This window comes from Aquarana catesbeiana, linkage group LG02 (assembly GCF_042186555.1).
Source record: "Aquarana catesbeiana isolate 2022-GZ linkage group LG02, ASM4218655v1, whole genome shotgun sequence".
Lineage (NCBI taxonomy): Eukaryota > Metazoa > Chordata > Amphibia > Anura > Ranidae > Aquarana > Aquarana catesbeiana.
Genome location: NC_133325.1, coordinates 580,445,017 through 580,465,995, shown reverse-complemented (window position 1 = coordinate 580,465,995; position 20,979 = coordinate 580,445,017). Strand labels below are relative to the sequence as shown.

General features: G+C 40.7%; 1 protein-coding gene across 5 annotated transcripts in view; it reads right to left on the bottom strand.

Moving 5' to 3' along the window:
• Window positions 1-14,534: 14,534 nt before the first annotated feature.
• Window positions 14,535-20,979, bottom strand: part of RPS6KA1 (ribosomal protein S6 kinase A1) — a 295,808-nt gene continuing 289,363 nt past the window's right edge. For all 5 annotated transcript variants that reach the window (XM_073616152.1, XM_073616150.1, XM_073616153.1 and 2 more), the window contains 2 exons: window positions 17,928-18,065; window positions 14,535-16,424 (listed from right to left, as the gene is read on the bottom strand). In XM_073616152.1, coding sequence (XP_073472253.1) covers window positions 16,302-16,424; window positions 17,928-18,065 — 261 coding nt within the window. In that variant the 3' untranslated portion in view covers window positions 14,535-16,301. The remainder of the gene's footprint in view (window positions 16,425-17,927; window positions 18,066-20,979) is intronic.

Sequence of the window (20,979 nt, the reverse complement as noted above, 5' to 3'; positions counted from 1 at the left end):
ACAACAGTTTGTATATGTGCCTCCCACAAAAGTAATGGGGCAGATTAACAATCATCCATAAAACTTTCAATTTTTTAATACTTGGTTGCAAATCCTTTGCAGTCAATTATAGCCTGAGGTCTGGAACGTATGGGTGTCATCCCCGATGATGCTCTGCCAGGCCTCTACTGCAACTGTCTTCAGTTCCTGCTTGTTCTTGGGGCATTTTCCCTTCAGTTTTGTCTTCAGCAAGTGAAATGCCTGCTTAATTGGATTCAGGTCAGGTGATTGACTTGGCCATTGCAAAACATTCCACTTCTTTCCCTTAAAAAACTCTTTGGTTGCTATCGCAGTATGCTTTGGGTCATTGTCCATCTGCACTTTGAAGCGCCGTCCAATGAGTTCTGAAGCATTTTGCTGAATATGAGCAGATAATATTGCCCGAAACACTTCAGAATTCATCCTGCTGCTTTTGTCAGCAGTCACATCATCAATAAATACAAGAGAACCAGTTCCACTGGCAGCCATACATGCCCGCGTCATGACACTACCACCGCCATGCTTCACTGATAAGGTGGTATGCTTTGGATCATGAGCAGTTCCTTTCCTTCTCCATACTCTTCTCTTCCCATCACTCTGGTACAAGTAGATCTTGGCTTCATCTGTCCATAGGATGTTGTTCCAGAACTGTGAAGGCTTTTTTAGATGTTGTTTGACAAACTCTAATCTGGCCTTCCTGTTTTTGAGGCTCACCAATGGTTTACATCTTGTGGTGAACCCTCTGTATTCACTCTGGTGAAGTCTTCTCTTGATTTTTGACTTTGACACACGTACACCTACCTCCTGGAGAGTGTTCTTGATCTGGCCAACTGTTGTGAAGGCTGTTTTCTTCACCAGGGAAAGAATTCTTCACTCGTCCACCACAGTTGTTTTCCGTGGTCTTCTGGGTCTTTTGGTGTTGCTGAGCTCACCGGTGCGTTCTCTCTTTTTAAGGATGTTCCAAACAGTTGATTTGGCCACAGCTAATGTTTTTGCTATCTCTCTGATGGGTTTGTTTTGTTTTTTCAGCCTAATGATGGCTTGCTTCACTGATAGTGACAGCTCTTTGGATCTCATATTGAGAGTTGACAGCAACAGATTCCAAATGCAAATAGCACACTTGAAATGAACTCTGGACCTTTCATCTGCTCCTTGTAAATGGGATAATGAGGGAATAACACACACCTGGCCATGGAACAGCTGAGCAGCCAATTGTCCCATTACTTTTGGTCCCTTAAAAAGTGGGAGGCACATATACAAACTGTTATAATTCCTACACCGTTCACCTGATTTGGATGTAAATACCCTCAAATTAAAGCTGAAAGTCTGCAGTTAAAGCACACCTTGTTTGTTTCATTTCAAATCCATTGTGGTGGTGTATAGAGCCAAAAAGATTAGAATTGTGTCGATGTCCCAATATTTATGGACCTATGTATTTTGGTAAATTTTTGGTATATTGATTGATTTGCGCAAAAGTTTGTGTCTGCAAACTATGGTATACAGTATATACTGGAATTTTGATTATTTTTTTATACTAGTAATTGCGGCGATCAGCGACTTATAGCGGTGATTGCGATATTGCGGCGGAACAATCAAACATTAACTATCACTTTGTGGGAACCAGTGACACTTATACAGTGATTAGTGCTAAAAACATGCACTGTCACTGTACTAATGACACTGGCTGGGAAGGGGTTAAACATCTAGAGTGATCAAAGAGTTAAATGTGTGCCTAACCAGTGTTTTGGTGCTTACTATATGCTGTTTTTTTTACTAAGGGATGAACTGACTTTTATTCCCTGCTTTGCAGAGAAACAAAATCCACCACATCCCCGCTGACAGGACATAGCTCTGTCTTGTTTACGTAAGTAGAGCTCTGCTCTGTGTTCCTCCTCACCGATCAGTGGGTGCCGGCGGACCTCCATTGTCCGGTACCCGCTGATAAGCTTCTGCTGTGACTAATCACAGCACAGCCACAGCGCATGCCCCCCTACCCAGAAGTTCAAGATTACGTACTAGGTACATGATCTGGGACAGGAGAAACACTCTGCCGCCATACTCATATGTAAGGCAGTCGGCAGATCATGTGTCATTTTCTGTACGGCTAAGGAATTAAAATTGCAGTTTGCAAGTTGAAACTAGCAGCTAAAGCCATTGTGATTGTTCTGCCTCACTTCATCTATTTTTGTATCTCTTGTATTGAACTGCACAAGGTTATAATTTTTTTGTAGTATGCTGACATCGAGTGGCAGTTTTGGGCCACTGCAGCTTGTTTATTTTGGTTCCTCCCTATGTCCACCCCTCCTGTTTAGTGCTCTTTTTAGTCCTAGCTAGACCCTCCCAACTTCTTTCATGTTCCCAAAGTCAGTTAAGGTACCTGTGGATGGTGCCAAGTAAGCAGGTGACCATACTGTCCAGACTTTGTCCAAGGAGGTATGCATAAAGCAGCATTTGTAACAGAACAGTAATTCACAGACTAACTACTTTTTAGTAAGCCACTCAGAAATGGTTTGAATCATGCATATTAAATAACCTGCCATATTTGGTTTTAACATGCATATTAAATAAGCTGCATTAAAAAAAGAAGTTGACGTTTTTGTTTTTTTGGGAGAAATTATGAATATTAAGTAAGCCATCCATATTTGGTTTGAACATGCATATTAAATAACCTGCATTAAAAGAGAAGTTTTTTTTTTGTGAGAAATCATAATTACCTAGGTGGATGCAGCATTGGTTCAGTGCTGCATCTGTCCCCGCCGGCTCTAAGGCTGAAAACCATGTGATGACTCCTGTTATCCATAGATGTACGGCCAAACAAGCTTGGGCTGTACTTCTCCTTTTAAGTAATTTGTATTGCCTCATAAGAGGTGGACATGTACGGATCTTTCTTAATAATATTATTGGAACGTGGTAAACATAGCTTTTTGCTTAAAGCAGTGGTGGATGAGTTACTTGATATAGTGGGGCTCATGTGAAACCCCTGACATCACCAAAGCACTGCACCTAATACACAGTGTATGTAATTGGTGTACATGGGTGTGCGTACTACAAAGGTTATCATTGAAGTTTGTTAAAGACCTCCCGGTGTTAATGAGGAGGTGAAGACTCAGCTCCTTGCACTGATGGAAAGGGCTGGGACAGTGATAATAATGGGGGATTTTAACTACCCGGAAATTGACTGGAGTAATGGCACTGCTGGGTCAGTTAAAAAGGCAAAAATGTATAACCCTATTTACAAGACAATCTTATGGTCCAGTTTATTGAGACCCGACTAGGAATGATGCTCTGCTGGACCTGGTAATCTCAAACCATGCAGAGCTTATTACCAATATTCATATAAAAGAACATCTGGGTAGCAGTGACCAGAACATGATTAATTTTAATGTTCGCTGTAAGCAACAAACGCATACAGGAAAGATAAAAACACTTAACTTTTGAGAGCAAATTTTTCAAGGATGAGGGCTGCTCTCCAACACAGACTGGGAGGGAATATTGGCATCAATGGACACAGAACAGAAATGGGAATTCTTCAAAAAGACTGTATGCAAACTCACTGCAAAGTATATTCCCATGGGCAATAAGTTTAAAAGGCTAAAAATAAAACCTATGCGGCTCACGGCCAAAGTTAAAATGGCTATAGATCATAAGATAAGAACTTTAAAAAAATACAAAAATGAAGGAACACTATCATCGTTTAAATGCTACAAAGTATATAACAGAATATGTAAAAAGGAAATTAAAGATGCAAAAATTCAAAACGAACGGCAGATTGCAAAAGATAGTAGGACAAACCCCAAAAAATTCTTCAGATATATTAATAATAAAAAGGTCAGGTCTGAGCATGTAGGCCCTTTACAAAATAATCTAGAGTGGGTGACTGGAGACAAAGAGAAGGCAAATTCATTAAATACTTTCTTTAGCTCTGTGTACAAAGGATCATGGGGAGCTCATGTCCATAATGGAGATGGTATTGACACAGCCCAAAAGTGATCTGGTCCAGAAATATTTAGACCAGTGGTTCTCAACTCCGGTCCTCAGGACCCACTAACAGGCCAGATTTTAAGTATTGCCTTCGGGAGATGCAGACCAGAATACTGCAATCACTGAGCAACAAATTATATCACCTGTGATGTATTTTGGTTATCTTGCAAACCTGGCGTGTTGGTGGGTCCTGAGGACAGGAGTTGAGAACCACTGATTTAGACAATAAAGGTGGATAAAGCATCTGGACCAGATGGCATCCACCATGGATCCTAAAATAATTGAGCTCTGTCATTTCAAAGCCATTGCTTCTAATTTTTAGGGACTCGTAATGACTGGAATGGTACCACTGGATTGGCACAGGGCCAATGTGGTGCCCATATTTAAAAAGGGATCAAAGTCTTTACCAATTAACTATAGACCTGTTAGTTTAACTTGTATATTCTGGAAGATACTGGAGAGTTTAATAAAAGACCACATAGACATGGATTCATGAAAGACAGAAGTTGCCAAACAAACCGGATTTCCTTTTATGAGGAGGTAAGTAGAACCTTGGACAGAGGGGTGGCTGTGGACATTAGCATACTTGGATTTTGCAAAAGCGTTTGACACAGTTCCCCCACACATGACTAATGTGTAAGGTAAAGTCTACAGGGTTGGAAAGATCAATTTGTAAATGGATAGAAAACTGGCTAAAAAAACAAAAATTCAGAGAGGAGTGGTTGATGATTCTTACTCTGAATGGTCTAAGGTTATCAGTGGTGTACCCCAAGGTTCAGCGATGGAACCCTTACTTTTTAATATCTTTATAAATGATATAGGGTCTGGGATTTTAAGTACCTTTTCTGTCTTTGCAGATGACACCAAACTATGCAGTGGTATAACATCCTTACAGGATGTCTCCAATTTATAAGCTGACCTCAATGCACTCTGATTGGGAAACTAAGTGGCAAATGAGGTTTAATGTTGATAAATGTAAAGTTATGCACTTGGGGGCTAAGAATATGCATGCATCATACATACTAGGGGGGAGTACAACTGAGGGAATCCATAGTGGAGAAGGATCTGGGGGTTTTGGTAGATCATAGAGCTCAATAATAGCATGCAATGCCAAGCTGCGGTTTCCAAAGCGAGCAAAGTCCTTTCTTGTATTAAGAGAGGTATAGACTCCAGAGAGTGGGATATCATTTTGCCCCTGTACAAATCATTTGCAAGACCTCATACGGAATATGCAGTTCAGTTTTGGGCAGCAGTTCTCAAAAAGGATAATCAGGGAACTGGAGAAGATGCAAAGAAGGGCAACCAAACTGATAAGAGGCATAGAGGAGCTCAGCTATGAGGAAAGATTAGGGGACATGAATTTAGTCGCTCTTGAGAGGAGGAGATTAAGGGGGGGTATGATCAATATAAATTCACAAGGGGTCCATTTAGTGAACTTGGTGTTGAGTTATTCACTTTAAGGTCATCACCAAGGACAAGGGGGCACGCTTTACATCTAGAGGAAAAAAGATTTAATCTCCAAATAGGGAAAGGTTTCTTCACCGTAAGAGCTGTGAAAATGTGGAATAGACTCCCTACAGGGGTGGTTCTGGCCAGCTCAGTAGATTGCTTTAAAAAAGGCCTGGATTCTTTCTTAAATGTTCATAATATAACTGGGTACTGACATTTATAGATAAAGTTGATCCAGGAAAAATCTGATTGCCTCTTGGGGGATCAGGAAGGAATTTTTTCCCCTGCTGTAGCAAATTGGAGCATGCTTTGCTGGGGTTTTTCGCCTCCCTCTGTATCAACTGTGGGTGAAGGATTGTGTATATGGGAATATATATATATATATATATATATATATATATATTTTTTTTTTTTTTTGGACTGGTGTCTTTTTTTTCAACCAGCAATGTAAGTTTACATAAAATCATTAAGAGACTGGACATATTGCAGTAGATGGCTGGAAACTGAGGGCATGCTACAGGAGCTTGTCAAAGGCTGCAGACCTGGTTGGAGACTAGGGACATGGTGTAGGGGACTGTCAGGCATGTTACAAAAAATTGCCAGAGATCAATGCCACTGCAGTTTAACTTCTCATCAAAGAAAGTACACACAAAAAATAAAAAATAAAGCAGAAGGATGTTGAAAGATTTCTATTAGCTCACTAATTTAGTCTGCTTCTATTTAATAAAAATTTCCTTCACTGCTCCCAATTAAGAGCCTATGTGACTACTGTGTAGTAGGGGCCTAAGGCCACACAGTACCAAATCCTGATTTGCATACTTTACTAATGACTAAAAAAGTATTGAAGTCAATGAATTAGCATAACAGGTAGCATTTTCCTGTTATGCATTTTTGCACAATACATATGCAAAAAAGTGACCACCTTCTAAGCCAATGCTTAAAGCAAGGCAGAACTATGGGGCCCATCATTGCTTATTTTATGAAAATTCTATTCCACTGTCTATAATGCTGATTTGCTGCCTTTAATGATTTTTGAATGAATTGACCTGGAACAATAATGTAGGTCAGGCAAGTCAGATGTCCTTTTCTGCATACTTCCTCCCCTCACTTCCTGTTCCAATGACAAGGTCACATCAGACAGCAAGTAAGATAATGTATAATGGTAAAAGACAATAAAAAGCTAATGGGGACCCAGTCTCTCTCTACCCCATTGTAAACTGAGAAATTTTGCAATATATTCATACACAATAGGTTATAGGCTTCTAGCTTCAGATGACTGGACACTGGCAAGCTTATGAGGACATGTTCCCCACCCCCCCGGGGCACAAACCCCTATAACCCTACCCCACTCGGTGAGTCCTCAGTTTTGTAGCAAGAGTAACAAGGAGAGTTTAGGGAGGGTGTCCTCTACTGTATTCCAAGATATAGAATTTACAGGTAAATAAAAATTCCTATGATCTTAATTGTCCGATACAGGACACAGACAACTTATTCATACACGAAGGGATGTCCTCAAGCAATGAATAGAAAGGGTGGGCAACAAGTTGACAAACAGAACTGTGCACCATAAGAACCTTGCAGCTGAACGCTACATTTACAGAAGATTGGATATCTACCTGGTAAAACTGAAAAAGTATGAGCAGATCAGGTGGTGGCCTTACAGGGTTGTGCGGTAGAGGCTTGGTGCCTAAAGGCCCGGGATAACAAATCTGGTGGAGTGGGCATGTAACAAAGCAGGAGGAGGTATTTGGTTTTGAGCACAAGCTCTTATAGTCAAATTCCCTATACACCATGCAATGGTGGATATTGAAGCAGGATGTCCCTACAAGGTCCAGAAGAAAGAGTGAAATTGTCTAATGAAAGTAGTACCTTTTAGGCACACTCTAATGGCTTGAACTACGTCCAATCAATGCAGAGTGACTTCCTTTGGATGCTTAGGAGCAGGGCAAAAGGATGGCAAAACATTGAGATGGAACACTAAAACCATCTTTAAAAGAAAAAAGATTGTCTTGGGCATAATACATCTCTGTCTTTGTGAAATATGATGAAAAACTGTTTACAAGAAAGGGCTACGAATTCAAAAGGAGGGTAAAAAAGAAAGCATGCAAAAAAACTACATAGTGAATTAAAAACCCTTTATTAAAATAGTACACATAAAAACAGACAGTAAATATTGCACTCACGAGTGTGGATATAGAGGGCGCACATGTAAGAAAACTCAGCATCAGAGTCCTGTGATGTGTCCTGTATAAAGCCTGTGCAGCCACTACTATGGGCAGGAAGATGGATCACGCTTCAGACAATCCAGAAATGCCAGTACAACGATCAAACACCACCGCTGAGGGATAATAGCAGGCTACTTTAATTTCTGTCGATTTGTGAGGCACCCTGGGAACATGTTTTCTAAGGAACTTCCCCTTCATCAACTTCAGGATGAAGGGAAAGTTTCTCAGAAAAAGGGTGGCTGGGGGTTGTCCAATTCGGTGCTAAAAGAATCATTGTCTTCCTCTTTAGCTTTACTTTTTTTTGTAGAAGGCGAGGTAGAATGCTCAGTGGAGGGAATGCATAAATTAGCCTGAAGTGAGACCAGGGGATACCTAGAGCACCCAAGGCCAGAGCTAGAGAATGCCTGCTTCTGGATACAGAGGTGGTTTGTTGCTGTATCTTCGGGTTAAGATGTCCACATCCAGAATTGCCCATTTTTTGGCATATCAGATTTGACACACCTGGATGAAGAAACTATTCTTCTTGGTCCACATGGTGGGAGCTTGGATAAACCCACCTGCCATTTGTCTACTCCTGGGATGTGGGCTGCAGAAATCGCTGGAAAGTGAGTTTCTGTCCATGTTAGAATCTGGCTGGTCTCTTTCAAGGCAGCCAGGCTCCTCATGCCCACTTGAGGAATGATATATGCCACTATGGTGGCAATGTCTGCCTGAACCAAAATGGGGTGTCCCTTTTAGAAGGGGGTCCGTTGCTGGAAGGACAGCCGGGCAGCTCAGCTGTCAAGGATTAGAAGACTTCTCCCCAGCCTGACAGAATTGTGTCCGTTATATAACAAGCTTCCAATTGTAGGGAAGGAAGGATTTTCCCGATGTTAATAGGTGATCCACCAGGACTGTCTTGTTTACGTGGAGAGGAACATGAGAAGATTCAAAAAGGAGAGAGCCTGCTTTTTCCATGTTGATAGAATGTTTAGCAGTCCTGGCATTGGGTGAAAACTACTGCCTCAAAAGATGCCACCATTAGTCCTAGAACTCTCATGGCAAGTCTCAACCTGAGATTTATCTTTTGGAACTCAGCTGTGGAGCATGAGCTCTTAGAGAGAGAACTTGCTTTTCTGGAATGTATTCGGAATCAGATCCAAGTTTTCTAAGCACAGGGAGGGCTGGAGAGCAGATTTTAACATTGATCATCCAACCAAAAGCAGCTAAATTGTGTTATGGACATTTAGTGAGAGTTGTAAGGGAGACAAATCCTTCAGGAGAAGGTTGTCTAGATAGACTTTCACCTGGATGCCCTGAGTTCTGAGAAGGGCAAGCAAGGGTGCTAACATCTTTGTGAACACCCTGTGGCAGAAGACAGGCTGAAAGGCAGTGCTACAAACTGGAAGTGGTCATGTGCCACTGCAAAGCATATAAATCACTAAGGTGGGTAAAGGTGACCCAGCAGGTAAGCATCTTGGATGTCAACACAATCCATATTTTCCCACATGTCTCAAAGGGGCAATTACTGACCTTTCAAATCCTATGCAAAACTTTGAAATGTTAAATGGGTTGTAAACCCTCCTTTTTTTTCACCTTAATGCATCCTATGCACTAAGAAATCGTGACAAATTCTGTTGCTGCTACACACCTATTCCTTACATATATCACCACAGCGCATACAGTGTAAATCAAAAATGCATATAAATTCAATAGAAAAAACAACTTCATATAAGTGAAATATATAGTCCATGAAAAAACGATCAGTGAAAAAACATTTCTCAAAATTCCACAATGGACCTTCTTCTAAAGTGCGCCATGCTCCACTATTAATCAACAAAGTGCCGAAGTGCTCCAAAAACATCATGCTGTGAAATGTAGCACACACCTCGTCCTGTGCCCCTACTCACCTGAAAAACTGGACCCCTAGCTGTTCAGCAGGAGGGTCTAACAAGCTCAATTCTGGTCAGGGGGTGGCAAGTTGCTCTTCTCTATCCTAGGTAGCACATGGACTGGTATTCTGAGACATGCGGCTGTCAATACAGACGTCACTCATATCCCATCAGGATCAAAAGAGGGAGGGAAACTCAGTGTATTAATTCAGTTTTATTTTATGAAAAGTATAAAATCACACTAACAATTATGAAGACAAATATCTGATTTAAAAGGCATAGGCAGTAAACCATCTGTAGTATATACACGACTTCCGGGTTCGCTGCGGCTTCGTGTGCATTCCACGAGTATTGGATGTGATGTTGTTTGCAACCAGAAAAACTGACGCGTTTCACCCCACCAACAGGGCGTTATCAGAGATAACGCCCAGAATTAGGCATGTTAGACCCTCATGTTGAATAGCTAGGGGTCCAGTTTTTCTGGCGAGTAGGGGCACAAGAGCGGTATGTGCCACATTTTACAGTATGTTTATGGCGCACTCCGACACTTTGTTGATTAATAGTTGAGCACGGAGCACTTTAGAAGGTGGTCTATTGTGGAATTACTTCATTTTGGGACAAGTTTTTTCACTGATTATTTTTTCATGAACTGTATATTTCACTTACAGCGGGTAAAAAGTAGTATTGAACATGTCACCATTTTTGTAGATAAATATATTTCTAAAGGTGCTATATACATGAAATGTTCCTCACGTCGGTAACAACCCATGCAATCCATACATACAAAAACCAAAACAAATAAGTTTTGATATTAAGTTATGTGTACTAAATGGAATGACACAGGGAAAAAGTATTGAACACGCTAACTGAAATGTATTTAATACTTTATACAAAATACTTTGTTTGTAATGACAGCTTCAAGACGCCACCTTTATGGAGAAACTAGTTGCATGCATTGCTCAGGTTTGATTTTGGCCCATTCTTCCACACAGTCTTCAAATCTTGAAGATTCCATGGGCCTCTTCTATGAACTCTGATCTTTAGTTCTTTCCATGGATTTTCCATTGCATTCAGGTCAGGTGATTGGCTGGGCCATTCTAGCAGCTTTATTTTCTTTCGTTGAAACCAGTTGAGAATTTCCTTAGATGTGTTTGGGATCATTGTCTTGCTGAAATGTTCACCCTCGTTTCATCTTCATCATCCTGGTAGATGGCAGCAGATTTTTTTATCAAGATTGTCTTGGTACGTTTTTCCATTCATTCTTCCTTCAACGACATGAAGTTTGCCAGCACCGTATGCTGAAAAGGATGATGTGCCATGATGTTCCCACCTCCAAACTTCACTGTTGGCATGGTGTTTTTGGGGGGGGGGGGGGGGGGGGGTGGAGTGCCATTTTGCCTCCAAATATGGTGTGTATTATGGCATCCAAAGAGTAAAATTTTGGTCTTATCTGACCAGACTATATTCTCCCAGTATTTCACAGGCTTGTCTAAATGTGCAGCAAACTTTAAACAAGCTTGAGCAATGGAGTCTTGCGTGGTGAACGTGTGTACAGGCCATGACGGTTGAGCTCTCCACAAGTGGTCCTTGGCTCTTGGACAACTCTTCTCTTAATTCTTTTCACTCCTGTCAGAAATCTTGCGAGGAACACCTGGTTGTGGCTGGTTTATGGTAAAATTATGTTCTTTCCACTTTCGGATTATGGCCCCAACAGTGCTTACTTGAACATTCAGACGTTTAGAAATCCTTCTGTAACCAATGGCAACAGTATGTTTTGCAATAAGGTTGCAAAGGTCTTGAGAGCGCTTTGCTTTTACCCATCATGAGATGTTTCTTGTGTGACACCTTGGTATAGGCCATCAGTTGAGAATGAACAGCTGATATTAATTTGCACTGACAAGGGGCAGGATTGCTTTCTAATTACTGATAGATTTCAAACGGTGTCTTGGCTTTCCATAACTTTTAGCACCTCCCTTTCTTCACGTCTTCAATATTTGTCACTGTCATTTCATTTTATCATCTTTGTATGGATTGCATTGGTTGTTACTGACATGTGGTGAAAATATGTCAAAAACACCTTTAGAAATATATTTACCCAGAAAAATGGTTACGTGTTTAATACTTATTTTACCCGCTGTATATGAATTTAAGTTTTTTCAATTTAATTTATATGTATTTGTGATATACACTGTATGCACTGTGGTGATATATGTAAGGAAGTAAACTGCTTGCTGCATGCCTGAAATAGAGCTAGAATCAGATGCCGAGCCCGGTGTTAAAAGGGGTCATGCTCATGTGGAAGGTAGACAGCGCTAGTCCGAGTTTGAGTTTTCTGCAGAGCAAATGTTTGTTTGTTTAGAATTGGCTCCCTTTTGTCTAGTCTCTGCCATCACTATAAGTGAGGGCATTCCCATGTGGGAGATAAGGTGTATGCAATAACTAGGGCTGAAAGGATTAATCGAGCAAATCGATAATGAAAATCATTGTCAGCGATTTTCATTATTGATTAAATTGTCTAATGTACCTTCCTCCCTGCCAGTCCCGCCTCTGTCCCAGTGTTAGAATCCCGTGTACAAGCGGGCAGTGCCGCTGTATTCTCATGAGAATACAGCGGCGCTCATGTGATCAGGCACGTCCGCCTCTCTCCTCCTCGCTGACATCAGCCCCCCAATATTCTCAGCCCCACCCACTGCTGCCTCGAGGGAATAGAGAGAGGCGAGAAGCAGCCATGAGCACCGAGCTGCATCTGCAATATGAGGTAGCGGCTATGGCTAATACAATACTCAGTGTACTTTAATTGCTGTGATGGCAAGTATGGCAAGTGCCCCATAAGTATTTCTGGGGGGGGGATAGTGCCCCATCATTGGTGTTCCGGGGGGGGAATAGTGCCCCATTGGTTTTCCTGTGGGGGGGGAATAGTGCCCCATTGGTGTTCCTGAGAGGGGGGAAACTAGTGCCCCATCATTGCTGTTCCTGGGAGGAATAATGCTGCCGCATCATTGGTGTTCCCAGGAGAAATAGTGCTGCCCCATCAATTGTGTTCCCAGGAGGAATAGTGCTCAATCATTTTCATTATTACTTTAATAAACGAAAAAATTGCATATTACATTTTTCTTTTATCTGATTAATCGAAACAATAATCGGCCAACTAATCAATTATGAAAATAATCATTTATTGCAGACCTAGCACTAACCCAGCCGTAGACTGTCCTGTAACAAATCCTTGTGGTAAAAAGGGCAGGCAGAAGCACCTTTGTAGCTTATAAGGGCTGATGGTGGAAGTGGCATTAAAGTATGTGACCAGTGGTGTGATGTTGACACCAGGTCATCCACCTGAGACTGGGTGTTGAATTTTAGCACCAAGTTTAAAAAGTTTACACTATTCCAAACATAGCCCTGTTTTACACAGTAATGGTCATAGATACAAAGCGACCCTGTCTTACCTGTTCTTAACACTGGACTGAAAATAAAGTCAAAGCTTGTGATAAACCACTGTCCTGGACCCGTATACCACCCTGTAACTAACACATGTTGCACTAAGTGCCAAGGTGAGAGGCCCCATAAGTGATCCAATGCCGAAGTAACATTATAGGCTGTCCCCACAGTATGTCCGGGTACAGCTGCCAATGTTTTACTGATCAAGATGAACTACTGCTGCAAAGGCATTAGAAGACAGTAAGGGTTAATTGAAGAATAGGAAGATAAAATAAAAAAAAAAATAAACTACATTCAGGAAGAAGAGGTCCATCACCTACAGACATTAGCAAGGACTCATGAAGTGGGTTAGGGTTATAAGGGAGACCGACCAGGGATGAGTGCCCAATCACCTAAAGTTACAAGCCTATAACTCATGGTGTATGAATATGTTAATTGTGTCCGATCCAGCACAATTAAGCCAAGTATTTATGTGCTGTCTGAGTGAACTGAATATGTTCCGTTAACAAGATTTCACCTCACTTCCTACCCAATCTCCCCAGTGAGGTTCTGGAGAGCAGTAAAAACGCAACAAAGTTCTTACCCTTTCAACTATCCAAAACTAAAACTATAAACAATTTTGTATGGCAATGCACTTTATGTAACAGTATTGCTCCAGCCCTCTGTAGCATGACTATACTGTAGCTTTTAGTAAAAAGGCATAATAGATCAGGCTTTATTTTCATGCCTCAAAATTACAGGAAAACTTTTTTTTTTACATTCCTTTCCACCATCACCTGTTGAAAAAAAAAATGCGTGCCAACATGTGATAACTTTTTAAAATACAAGTGGAAATAAAAAAAAAAAAAAAAAAAAAAAAAAAAAGTTATCACTACACAAAAAGTTAATAATATAAAAAGAACTTAAGTACATATGAGAGTTCTGTGCATGGGTCATTCAACCTTGGCATCTTGTGGCTCATGTGCATGTAAAGTAAAGCTTTATTCATAATACAACTTTGACACAGTAAACAAGCTAAGCAAAAAGCAGCCACAGAGTGCAACTCTAGGGCAAGACTCTTTGATTTCCAGTGTTACTCTGGGCCAAAATTATGTCCTCCAAATGCACCGATACGAGATAAAGAAAATCTAGTCATAGACCTGTTAAAAGTCGATGCCCAGTTTTTTTTTCACTTTCTCATATCCGGAACAAAATAGCATCAGACAGAGCAGCACTCATTCATAGGCAGCTTTGTATTTTATGCTGAGTCTCAAGTGGGAGGTTTCATGAGTGCTCCCATGGGAGGAAGTTTCCTCTTGGGGGCACTAGCCAGAGAGGAGGAGCCAGGAGCACCATCGGGGGACCCGAGAAGAGGAGGTTTGATTCTATTGCATAGAGCAGGGAAGTATAGATGCATTTGTTGTTTAAAAAAAAACCAAACACTTTACGCAAACCCCAGCATATCAAGGTCAAGCTTTTGGACTTCAAAGTTAACTGCTCATGATCTGCTGGATTGTTTGAACAAGTTTATCTTCCAAATAGTTTGATTTAGAGGCAACACATTTTGAAGACAACATTGTAATACTGGCTTTAAAATTTACCAGTTGAAAGGTTTATTAGAAAACAGAAATATCAACAAAAGAATATGCACGAATACAGCAGGAGAGTTTTTTTTTTTTTTTTTACTAGTGCTAGAATGCATCCCGTCATGAAAAGGTGGAAGATGATTACTGTAAGGTTTTCAGAAGACCAGAAAAGGTAAATTTTACAAATGCCATCTGCTTTATCTGTTAACACTCTACAGATTCCATAACAGAATTTGTACATAACTGCTTTGGCCAACAGACCTTCGATCTTCAGAAATATTGGCAATACCTATCCTGTGTCGCAAACAGGGGTTCTCAGATCAGCAGTTTTAGTGACCTGAAGCACCGAGTTTTACAGGGGTGGGGTGTGCCTTTCAGTATATGAGGTAAACATGAAAGTTACATTTTCTACCAGCACCCAAAAATATCTGCACAGGATATCTTTGTATAAGCATTTCCCAAATCCTAAAAAAAAAAAAAAAATAAGGCTTTAATTTGTGCGACACAGGATCAGAGTGAAGTACGACTACAGCTTCAGACAACTAAGTTCCACCACATTGTGGATTACGAAGTCAATAATTTGAAAACAGGCTAAAATTGTCTGCATTATAAAAAACTTTGAGAGCACACATTACAAAGAGTCTATATAGGATTCAAAATCAATATTGCATGTTTAAAAACAAAAAAAAAACCAAGGGAGTAAAATAGCCCAAACTACCACTATCTGTCAAAATGCGCACACACACAATGGCAGGTGTTATTTCTTCATTTGTGATTTGCTTTTCCATTTATAGGGCTGGCACAGAGCTTTATGAAATCCGCCCTAAAATGCACATTTATCTCATAAGGAAAGGACATCCTAATTTGTTAAAACTACAAATGCTTATGAAGTGTCAACTGTATGTATGTTATTTCCACCAACAAGATGTAAGGACATGAGCTGGTTATATAAAGCGTTTTTTTTTTTTTTTTGTTAAATAATCAGCGAACAGTACGTATGTTTCATCAGCAAAAGGGGTCTTAACACAGTGAATCTCCAGTGTTAAAATTGTTGCTGGTAGTTTATATTATGGTTTGATATTTCTTTACCTGAAAGAACATTTTTCTTTGTATTCCAGCTTTTTTTTCAGTATTTTTAATCTCAAGGTCTTTTTCACATATTCTTTGTGCTTAAATTGTAGCCAACTGTTGGCTGCATGCCAAAACAGTCCCTTGAATAAAGCAACATGCAGTTGAAGCACAGTGAGCCCTTAGGTGTCTGAATACACCAAGTCTGCATTGTGTGTGTAAATACAAACACTATGTATTGGAATGTTTGTGAGATTGCTTTGTAACAGCACAAAGCAAAAGGCAGAAAAACATATTGAAAACTCAGAACTCTGATATGTCACAGATGAAACAACAGTGTCCCTTTACTGTCACAGACAGCCCTGAGATAGTGCTGCAAGGAGATGAGGGGAGATGTGTAATGATTTATAGAAGCACAACAACCACCTTAGATAAAATATATCTATACTTTGTTTTCAAAAATTGTACACTTTTCTTTAGAGCGTTAGCCCCTTGCATTCTCCTGCAACTGTATCAGAAATAATGGCATATCAAACATGCCATGCCAAGTCCACATGGGCAGGAGTAACACAGTTTTATATGGTCAGGGTAAATATGGTGTTACAGTTTTTGAAAGCTGGTAGTGGCTAAGAGCCCTCATCACAAGTCACCAAGTACAGGAGAACGATTGTGGCAAATGGAACACCCTGCTAGAGAGTGGTGGACGGAAGTTTCTTGACACGTCGCTGTGCGAGGATGGATGATTTGATTGGTTGCAGCTGTGGAGTTGGCTTAGAGCTGTTTAAGGCAGAGTATGTGGCAGCCATAGCTCCCTGCAATGTAAAACCATATACAGTTATTAACCATAGTGAGAAACATCATAGAAAACATGAGACAACAGTAAATGAGTAAAATAGATCAGAAATACTACAAATTATTGATGACACGTTAGTCAAAATTATATGGATATCATGCACATGAGAAACATAGGACGTCTGTCAGTAATTATGCTCAGCACACACATACTATTAAAGTGGTTGTAAACCCTAAAAAAGACAGACAAAAAAAAACCCTGCAAGACAAAGGCATAATGAGCTAGTGTGCATAGCACACTAGCTCATTATGAATTACTTACCGGAGATCGAAGCCCCTGCAGCGGTCCTTGTTCACAGCTCCGGCAGCCAACATCGCTCCCAGAGTTACTTCCGGGTATCGTGGACTCCAGCACTCTGATTGGCTGGAGCCACGATGACGGCACTCCCACGCATGCGTACGTACCATTGCTTTCATTTGCTTCAGTGCGTATGTGCCGATGACATCGGCACATGCAAATACAGGGGATATCTCCTAAACCCTGCAGGTTTAGGAGATATCCAGTGTAGCTATAGGTAAGCCTAATTATAGGCTTACCTGTAGCAAAAAGTGGTTGTAAAGGGTTTACAACCACTGTAACAAGGAACAACTTTACAATTAAAATGAAGAGATTGTTCACTTTAAAAAGTCACTTTATTTTTATAATTTTGGAAGAGTTAAAGGCTAAGTGTACTAAAAAAATATATATAATAATCAAAGAATCAATGAACTACAAGAGTGCTTAACAGCACCCTGAATGTTCATTAAGAACTACAAGCCGACAGCCCTTGTAGTTTTCACATTCACAGAATTCTGTGAATGAATGACGCAGCGGAGCCCCGCACAGCTGCATTTTATTTATTTTTTTAACATGTTACGATCTTTCAATTTTTACGTTTTAGGTTTGCAGTGCCTGTCTCCCACTGGGGAGATTTTCTCTTTGGAATACTGTTCCACAGAAAACACAGGACATGACAGGAATTCCTCTCTTTCTGCAACAAATATGCCTATTGAAAGATTTCCCGAGATTTTTCAGTCTTGGTGTCAATGGTGGTCTGGACAAATACAGGGGTGAATCTCCCCAGTGGTGACCCAGGCTGCAATATAAACTTGACAGAGATGCTAAACCCTTACTGCTATGTAAAACTAAAGTTTTTGGCATTAGATACACTTTAATGAGGCTGTAAACCTCAGACATGAAATATGAACACAAAGCATATCTGTCCATATTGTGTACTTGTCTCAATCCAGAGAACTACATGTCATTTCTGTCTGTTGCCTCCTTCCTCTGCTGTCAACACTTTTGACAAGTTTTTTTACTGACATCAAGAGGTAAATAGGCGGCAGGGGAGGGAGCTCCAGCACACAGACTGATTGACACCCTCTGCTCTGTTCCTGTGTGCTGTACCTTACACCCTGTTATGTTATAAGCTTATTTTTATTTATTAGCTGGGAATGGAAATGTGAAACAAGACAATACTCACCTTTACCAACTGTGCATCTTGCCGGTTAAGATGGCTCTGAGGTAGCAAGTCTCGTTTTGTGATCCATTCATGGTGCATAACTTGACGGGCAGTGAGCCGGCGGTGGGGATCCACATGCAGCATCCGTGAAACCAAGTCCTGTAGGAGGACCCATGCATTGTTATAATATACAATCTTATACAATGTTTACAAATATGTGCAAAATCTAATATACATGTAGCACATTTGCACAGAAAGGAGTATTTTACACCAGTCGATCTCAACGTTTTATTATCTGGCACAGCCTGGCAGCTTTATATGTGCATATGTTTACTGATTAAAGTAAATGCAAAATCAAAAAGCAAAACTTGTTGAAGGACAGGTTTGCAAGGCTAGCCTTAACGCCCCTTTCACACAGATCAGATCCAGTTTTTCTCAGCAGAGGATCTGTCTGCTGATCCCTTGCTGAGCGGAGCAGCCGGATGACAGGTCCGTGTTCACTCTAATGCAGCACAGACACTGAAAAACGGACAGGCGGAACTAATCAGACTTCTTGTGGGAAAAGGTCCTAACATAAGCATCCTAGATCCACTATTACACTGCATGGAGACTCCTTACTTATACCTTAAACTCCAGGGAATTTAAAGTAGACCTTGCAGGAAACAGGCCCAGTGCGAGTCTCTCAGGTGGGTAGTTCAGGATGACTTTGGAAGAAGTACTGGGACTAGGTTTAGAAGAGTTGTTGAGAAGACGCTGGGCTTACTGGGGTATGCCATCCAGTATGACTGCATAGCGCACTGTACATTTGAGTATATTGAAGAAGTAGTCATAGATTTGCAGTTTCCCCACTGGCAGCCTGGAATGATCTCCCCCATCTTCCGTATGCTGAATACCAAACGGTGATGGAGCATCTGAGATGCAAGAGCCTTCTTTGACCCCCTCATAATAGGTGGTCAATGCTCTCTGAGGATTTGTGGTTTCCCTACTGGCTGCCTGGAGTGATCTCCCCCATCTACCGTAAGCTAATTACCAAATGGTGATGGAACATCTGAGATAGAAGAGCCTTCTTTGATTCCCCCGTAATAGGTGGTCAATGCTCTCTGGTAAGAGCATATCCTTAAAATTGGTGGTGGTTTAATCACAAGGATTCTGGAGGATTCTGTTGGTGATTCAACGGTCAATATACCTGTTCACTCATTTAATGTCACATTGGTGACTCTTGGACTCACTGTTTTTTGTTCAATAATACATCAATTTGTTTTGTTTTTTTGTTGCAGCGCAACACTATTTCTATACATTCTTGTTTGTGACAATATCTCACTAGAGTGGTGCAGCTGTTCATTTGGTTATTTGATATCACAAGCGCGGCTTATTTTTGTTTTCTATTTATATGCGTTTCCTAACCAATTTCAAACAAAACATCTTGTATACATCAACGCATTCTAATAAACAAGCTATTAAAATCAATTCTTTAAAGGATAATGTGGTATTTTCATGATTGTGTGTTATTGGCACCATCAACACAATTTACCTATCAAATGGATCAATTGAACATGCTGCATGCACATTATACTGCTGAGTTTTTGAGGTTATTTTATATTTAAAAGTCTACATAAAATAATATTGAATGGGTTTTGACTCTTTAAAATACCTAGCTCATGCTATGAGGTGGTATTGCTAAGATGAAAAATTGAGCTATTTGGGGCAAAGGCTAAAGAAATATCAATTCATAAGAAAAAGGATCTGCAATAGGTATCTGTATCTAAAGCCACATTTTTGTTTTAGATAGGAGTAGTGAAGGATTAGAACAGGGGTTCTCAAACAATGAGTGTCACTGGGGAAACATAGTACCTATAATTGGTGTTCAGTAGACAGGGAGCAGAATACAGTGCCCATCATTGATGTTCAGCAGTGTGAATATAATGCCCATCACTAGTATCAGTGTAAGGAATAGAGTGCTCATCATTGGTGTTCAGTGACACTTACCTTGTAGGTTACATAACATGCATCGCTCCTCATAGTGATGTCATGGCCGGGACTTTACTGGAACTGGAATGTGCAGCATTTCAGTAACCAGCACCTGTTAGGAGAAAGCCTTACATGCAAGGCCTTCTCATCGCAGGGACCACTTTAATGCGATCAGCAGGCCTTAACAAGCCTGTGGCTGTAGTTTGGGTGCCGTGTATACACCGCTCTTCCACCACCCCTGCCCATTGAAATGAATGGGCAGCACTGCCGAAGTGCATGCAAAGCTCCTGCAAAGCGCTTCGGCAGCGCCACAACACGGTTGTTTTTAACCCTTACCTCGGCCGCTAGCGAAGCTTAAAACCCGAAAAGCGCCGCTATAACAGCGGTAAAGCGCCGGTAAAACTAGCGGCGCTTTACCGCCCCAGTGTGAAAGGGCTCTAAAGGGAGGGAAAATCAAACATTTTGAGTTGTTACCAAAAAAAGGTATAGGAGGGCAAATCTTTTAAAAAGGGACACTTGTTCAAGTGACAACTTAGAGGGAATTTTTCTCACTATGCTGATTCTACAAGACAGGATGTAATGGGAAAGCTCCCCAATGGGACACAGATGACAAAAAATCCTGACAGATGGTTTAACTATTCCCTACTCTATTCAAATTTAAAAAAATAAATCAGGTTTTTTTTTGTCTGTGGCCCTATGGGAAACGTTTCCTTCTTTTCCTTTAACTTTGATGTCCATACAAGAAATTGAGGGTCCTGTCGTCATTGGTATAGGGAGGTATAGAGGACAATAAAAATATTGTCAGAAGTTCTAACCAGTCATAACTCCACTAAAAATGTTTTTGCCTATCCTTATATCCGGGCATTTAAAACATTGACTCCCAATGTTTTGGGAGCAGGTGGCCTGTTCCTTGCACCTCCTTGTCCACATTCAGAAGTTTAGTCAGCCAAGAAAATCTGGACTGCGCAAGGTTAGAAAAATTAGGATTTTTGTACTCACAGTAAAATCTTTTTCTAAGTCTATTGACTTTCACCTACAGGAGAAATTAACACTTCACAAAACAGAAAACTGAAGACCAGCCCCCTTGAAATTATAACCCCTTCCA